Genomic DNA, 7,193 nt, shown 5'->3' on the forward strand with positions numbered 1-7,193 from the left:
TAACATTATTTTACCGACTCTAGTTGTGAACGTAAGGAAAAAACAGAGCAAAGCATAAAGCATAAGACACTTTACTCTTGAAGATTGATCATTCCATCGAAGTCTAGTTAAAGCGTCTTCTAGCTCTTATCATAATTCCACAATTCCATTATACCTGTAAGAGAGATTTTTAGAGTTTCTTTTTAATTCAAAGAAGAGATGGTTATTGATGCAGTTCTTCGAGTTGTTCTTCAGAACATCAACTCCCTACTTCAACAAGAATTTGGTTTGGTATGGGGAGTCGATCAAGAGATGAGAAGACTTTCTGACACCTTAGCTACAATTCGAGATGTGTCAGAAGATGCTGAGAAGAAGCAATTCAAGGATAAGGCGATCAAGAGTTGGTTAAAGAAACTCAAGGATGCCGCTTATGATGCAGATGACATCTTAGATGAGTGTGCAGCCAAATCACTTCAATTAGAAGACCAGATGAGAAGCTGCGGCAACTGTACCAACCAGGTAAGTCACTCTTTCTTGTCTTGGTTCAATTTTGAACAACTTGTGTTTCGGCTCAAGATTGGACACAGAATTAAAGATATTAGAGAGAGATTTGATGATATTGCTGATGCGAGGGCCAAATTTCATTTGAACCCTCGGGGAATTGTACTGGAAGGGTCGGTTGTTGAGAGCAGTGAACGAGAGACTAGCTCCATTCTAACTACTGAACACCCAGTTTATGGCAGAGAAGAGATCAAAGAAGAGATAGTTAAAGTATTGGTGGACAACATAAGCAACCCAAATTTACTGGTTTATCCAATAATCGGAATGGGTGGTCTGGGGAAGACCACACTTGCTCAACTAGTCTACAATGACGAAAGAGTGAAGAATCATTTTGAGTCCAGAAATTGGGTTTGTGTGTCTGATGATTTTGATGTAAAAAGGCTTACCAGAGCAATCATAGAATCCATTGATCGAAAGGCCTGTGATCTCACAGAGTTGGATCCGATGCAAAGCCGCCTTCGTGAGATGTTGAGTGGAAAGAGATATTTGCTTGTACTAGATGATGTTTGGAGTGAAGATCAGGAGAAGTGGGAGAGGGTGAAATCTTCTCTCACATGTGGAAATGAAGGATGTGTAATTCTTGTAACCACTCGTATTGAAAAAGTAGCATCAATCATGGGCACATTCCCTGCCAACCACTTGAAAGAACTCTCAGAGGATGACTGTTGGGCTTTGTTTAAGCAACGTGCGTTTGGTAGCAGTGGCAGAGAGGGGCAGAATGCTGCAAACTTGGTGATGATTGGTAAAGAGATTGTAAAGAAGTGTGGAGGTTTACCTCTGGCTGCAAAGGCTCTAGGAGGCTTATTGCGCTTCAAACACTCGGAGACTGAATGGCTTTTTGTGAGAGACAATGAAATTTGGGATCTGCCAGAAGATGAAGGAAATACCATTTTACCTGCCTTGAGACTCAGCTACAATCATCTGCCCTCATATTTGAAGCAATGTTTTTCTTATTGCTCCATATTTCCAAAGGATTATGTGATTGAGAAGGAAAATTTAATGTATCTCTGGATGGCTAATGGTTTTATTCCATCTAAAGGTGAAATGGAGTTGGAAGACATTGGGAATGAAATTTTTAATGAGTTACTATGGAGGTCTTTCTTCCAAGATGCAGTAAAAGATGCTGGTGGCAATGTATTGAGATGTAAGATGCATGATCTAGTCCATGATCTTGCATGTTTTGTTATGGATGATGAATGTTTAAACTGTGAGCAGATTAGCAAGAAAAAAATTGTTCCAAAAGGGATTCGGCACTTGTCATTGGAGAGTAACTGGCGTTCATTTGACTTCCCATACATTAATATTGAGTCTTTACATAAATCTCAAACCATACGTACCCTACTGCTGCCACGTTCCTATCCGACAAAAATAGATGAGTTGTTAAACTTTTCAAATCTTAGATGCTTACGAGCGATAGATTTGAGTTATTCAGAATTTCGTATTGCCAGCCAGATGCTTTCTACAGTAGCCTGCTATTTGATACACCTGAGGTACTTGAACCTCTCCCACACGAATATTAGGACATTACCAGAGTCCTTGAGGAACCTAAAGCATTTGCAAACATTGAGACTACAATATTGTTATGAACTTCAAAAGCTGCCTGCACACTTGAATACCATGAGCAGCCTCAGGCACTTGGATATTGAGGGATGTGACTTGCTAAGGCATATGCCAACCGGGATAGGGCGGTTGATTCACCTCCAGACATTAAGCATCTTCATCGTGGGGAAGAAGAGTGGATGCCATATCAGTGAGTTACAAGGACTGAACCTTGGAGGAAATTTATACATAAAATGTCTCGAGAACGTGAAGAATTCAATGGATGCCAAAGAAGCCAATTTGATAAGAAAGAGAAACCTTGACTCTTTAACCCTGTCTTGGTCTCCAAACATTGATCAAGAAAATGCTGATGATCAAGAGGTGCTAGAGGGCCTCCAGCCCCCGGCAAGCATAAAAGGATTGACAATAGAAAGATACCAGGGCATGAAGTTTCCAAGTAATTGGATGGAGGATTTGTCGCTCCAAAATTTGGTCGATGTCACACTGCTCAACTGTCAGAGATGTGAACAACTCCCGCCTCTTGGGCATCTGCCACTTCTTAAGTATCTTTTTTTAAGTGGGATGAATTCTGTACGATACTTAGGTGTTGAGTTTGACAGTGGTGATGGCTTGGGTCAAGGATTATTCCCTTTGTTGAAAGACCTAGTCTTGAGTTATATGCCAAGTCTGGAAGTATTGTTGTTGAATGTTCGAGAAGGAAGAAAAGTGCTCCCTTCCCTTGTATCAATGACAATTGCAAAGTGTGACAGGTTGACAACTCTCCCATTGCTCCCGTCTCTTCAAGATTTATCTCTAAACACAATGGAATATGAAAACGTTCTAGAAGGGCTGCTACAAAACCGGAACCTCCCCGTTCTTCAGAAATTGAGTTTTCTATGCTGCTCCAAGCTCATCAAATTTCCAAGATTGTCTATTAGCTCTCTTAAATATTTTGAGGTCAACGCTTGCGATGCTCTGAAATATTTGTGGGAGGATGAGACCCAATTCCAGGGATTGAGCTCTGTAAAGACATTGAAGATTCTAGCGTGCAAAGGACTAGCATCCTTGTCAGGGATGAGATATTTAACGTCTCTCGAGCATTTGGAGATTGAAAGATGCCCAAATCTGGAACTCTCCCAATTGGAGGATTTTCGGCACCTCACTTCCCTTCAAAACCTAACCATTACCTCCCTACCTGAGTTGACGTCTTTGCCAGAGAACTTAAAACATGCTACAATGCTGCAACATTTATTGATCCAACGTTGTGGGGGGCCTGAGGGCCTGACTGTGTTGCCAGAGTGGATCCACAATCTCACGTCTCTTGGATTTATAAATATTTTTGAGGGTTGTCAAAATCTTACTTTTTTGCCAGATGGTCTTCAACAATTGACAGCCCTACAAAATCTTGAAATAAGAGGTTGCAATGCTGTCTTGGAAACAAGATGTAGAGAAGGAGGAGAAGACTGGCACAAAATATCCCACATTCCGAAAGTTCACATCAGATCATCGCCAACACCAACGCACATGAGACAAAACAATGGATGTTGGGGTCGTCTCTTGGAGTTGAGGAGGAGGTGATATTGATGCATTTTTAACAATAAACAGGTATTTTCTAAGGTGTGACTTTTATCTTTTCATTTTATCACCAATCTAATTTTTTTATTTATATATTAAATATTATTTACGCTGCAAGTTATGTCCTTATTATTATTTTTTTTAATACTTTTTTTTATCAAATATTATTTTCAACTAAAAATAAAACAAATTATTTCAAAACTCTATAGGTAACGGAAATTTCAATGTAAAATGATGGAAAGGAAATTTTTTTCCAATGAAATAGAATAATAATAAAAAAAAAGAATACATCACAAGGTAGCAAAAAGTTTAATGTCTAAGAATTGGGCTTTGTGACCGGAGTGGAATGAATATTTCATTACCAATGTAAGGCTATATACAATTAAAGTGACAGAGAAGATTTTTCTGTAATATAAGCTAATTTGTTCCTTGGTAGAAGGTAATTAACTAATATTTACAACAATGAAAGAATCTAACACAAAAATGAATGAATATAAAAGTAAGATACATAAAATAATGGTAATCTGTAAATGTGAAAGATCTTATCAATAAATATCAATTGCATAGAAACTTTTATGATGAAACAAATAGAACCTTTCTACCAAACAAAAATTTTATTTTCCAAATTTTTTTGCATTGAAATAGACAGATCCTAAGAAAATCAAGAACCAAACTAATCGGTTTTCGAAAAATAAAAAATTATGGTTCTTCATCCTTACTGAACCAAAAAAATGAAAGAAGATCAACTTTGATCCCCTAACTACTCGTCAGATCCAGTTTTAAAAATTATGCCACAAATGACTTTACAAGCACAAGAATGATGTCAACGGTCACCTCAGCTTAACATTTTTTGAAGTTCATTTATCCCCAATTTTAGCTTTTTGAGTCTTTTGATTTGCATGTAATTAAGTTCTATTTCTTGTTTGATTTGAGCCTTTGGTTATTATTTTCTTAAAGCTCAGGTTTGTGCCCTGTTTTACATGTTGGCTACTATAGATCCTTGCCTTGGATGTGTATGTATATACCTTTCCTTTTTCAAAATTTTCAAATTTCTAATGCTCAATTTATTTATTTATTATTATTATTATTATTTCAACAGGATGTGGAAACAAAGGAAACTCTACAACTTACAATGGGGAAGAACAAACTTCCCACTACTTGGCTTTGGTAGCTTTTACCTTCTGGACATTATTTTTCATCTTGGACTTCATTTCTAGTTTTAATGTTTGTATTCTTCTTAAGTATGTAAGTCAGTAAACATCAATATTTAAGCCCATGTCGTCATTGCCCAACAAGGTGTGCAAATTGGTGGAGGTTATTTCCACAATGGGTTCCATAACGTATCCTAACCTCTTAATAATAAATTTTGTCAAAATATATGGGCCAGGGGCTAAGGGCCCAAGCCCGAGTCCATTTTCTTTTATTCCTAACGAGGGCCTCATTTGTACAACGTAGTCTTTGTTTTGTTCTTTTTCTCAAGGGAAGTAGCTGTATCTCTACGACAACGACGATGATGTTGAGTATTTCTTTCATTTATTAATCGGGCCGGTCTAGGAAGAGCCATAAATGTGTCGGGCCTACCAGTGCGGGCTTAGAATCGACACCCCTAGTCTCAAGCATCAGATGCTCACTAGACAAGCTGGCGGGCTTGGGCCTCATGGTGAGACTCTCGCTCTTTCTTTTGAAGCAAAATTATATAATCAGCCCATTTATTATGTTGCCACCACATTGCATACATGGTAAAAAGATTCCATTACAAATTCTATTTATAGCCAATCTCTGAACCATCCGCGGCATTAGCATAGTTTAATGCGAAAAATCTTCTATGGTCAGTGGTGAGTTGGTAGTGAGTATTCAATGGCTGGGGTGCATGCTGAGTCTCCCAATCATTGGATCCTCCCTGCCACTCACCGCACATCACAAAGGATTCAAACTCTAGTTTAATCTTCTTTACATAATTTTTTTCAAACACAAAGATGAGTGAAATAACCGCCCCCTTCCCCAACCCATGAAAGGTGAAAATGCCCACCCTGTTGATGCATCTAGGTGTGCTTTCATTGGGCCCTACGCTGATGCAACCCCTACACTCCTGAGCATGTATAATAATTTAATATTTTTTACTCAAAATAATAAGAATAATAATAATTTAATAGATTCTTTTCTTTAAAAATAAAAAATCAATCAATGTGAGTATGTGAAGAGACGTAGGCTACGATGTGGTTAAGAGAATCCTTTCCTCCACCACTTTAAGATGTGGATTCTAGGCTTCTAGCTAGTAGGTACACATCTCAAATACTATAAATGGAAATGAACGATGTAGCGGATAGGAGTGCATGCATGTGGCGGGGAGAGAGAAAGAATTGTGGTAGAGGTGGAAGATATTGAAGAGAAGGTGGTTAGGATCATGGTTTTATAAATTAGATTGGATTGGATCGATATTGATTAAGATCAATTCGATCTCAATCTTTATCAATTTGATATCAATTTATAGGTAAGATATAAGGATAAAATAATATCTTAAAAATATGTGTAAATCTGCCAATCCCAACTGATACGATCCCATGTTTTAAAACCTTGGTTAGGATTAGCAGGCAATGGAGATGCTACCTTTCGAGTATGTAGGCATTGGTGGCAACATGTTGGGTTTTGGTACATTGGGAATGATCGACAGAGGCACCATAGTTGTAGGTATCGGCGGCGATGAAGGCAGTGTGGCCTAGTAAAGGTAGGGATGGTGGGTAGAGGCAGCACCAAGTTCTGAATTTATGGAGTTCAACCAACCTTGGCGAAGTTTTACTTCATTTCGTTTTTTTTTTTTTTTGGTAAAGGTAAGGTTCATCGGTTAATATCTATCTGATAGGATATGAAATTCCATCATGATTGTTAATAACCTAAAAAACGAGAAGCAAGACATGGGTTGACAATAAATAGTGGTTTTCTTTATGCTGCCCACAATTAAAGGAATGGTTTTATATTCCATTGAAACATTTTCCAGGTGATAGTTTAGATGTAGCTCAAATTTTGGACAAATAAATCCTAAACTTCCTTGCTCAAATATTAAAATTTAGTCCCTTTATAGTTGGTAATGTACAAAATAAACCTTTTAAGGTTTGGTAGGACTACCTTGAGGATTTCAAATTGGAATCCGACTGAAAGAATATTTGAAATTTAAAATATATGATTCATGATGATATTAGAAAAAAGGGAAAATTAACTAGATCCATTGGATAAGAAAATAAATTACATTATAAGTAGGTTTCGAATTTATTTTACATTGATTAGTTTCAACTTTAAAAATATTTACTAATTCTCCTTAATTAATTATTATTTGTGCGATTCAAGAAAAAAAATTAATTTCTTAAAATACCCCATCTTCAATTTTTTTTTATTTAATTCATTTTTAATCGCAGGTAGAAAATAGAGAGAGAGAGAGAGAGAGAGAGAGAGAGAGAGAGAGAGAGAGAGAGAAGAAGAAGAAAGGGGACTACAAAAGCAGAACGAGAAAACAAAGGTATATAAAAATTAAAAAAAAATATATA

The 7,193-nt window shown here is 37.1% G+C and overlaps 1 protein-coding gene across 2 annotated transcripts; it reads left to right on the plus strand.

The window, feature by feature from the left end:
- The first annotated feature begins 20 nt into the window (after positions 1 to 20).
- LOC122075409 (putative disease resistance protein RGA4) lies at positions 21 to 4,946 on the plus strand. Of its 2 annotated transcripts, none has more exons than XM_042640431.1 (2): positions 21 to 3,696; positions 4,754 to 4,946. In XM_042640431.1, exon 1 carries the CDS (start codon positions 199 to 201, stop codon positions 3,655 to 3,657), a length of 3,459 nt encoding a protein of 1,152 aa, XP_042496365.1. In that variant the 5' UTR covers positions 21 to 198; the 3' UTR covers positions 3,658 to 3,696; positions 4,754 to 4,946. The 2 variants fall into 2 exon arrangements, with proteins under 2 accessions (XP_042496365.1, XP_042496364.1); XM_042640430.1 differs by having other exon boundaries at positions 21 to 3,684.
- The last annotated feature ends 2,247 nt before the right edge of the window (positions 4,947 to 7,193 follow it).

The sequence above is a fragment of the Macadamia integrifolia genome, chromosome 4, assembly GCF_013358625.1.
Source record: "Macadamia integrifolia cultivar HAES 741 chromosome 4, SCU_Mint_v3, whole genome shotgun sequence".
Lineage (NCBI taxonomy): Eukaryota > Viridiplantae > Streptophyta > Magnoliopsida > Proteales > Proteaceae > Macadamia > Macadamia integrifolia.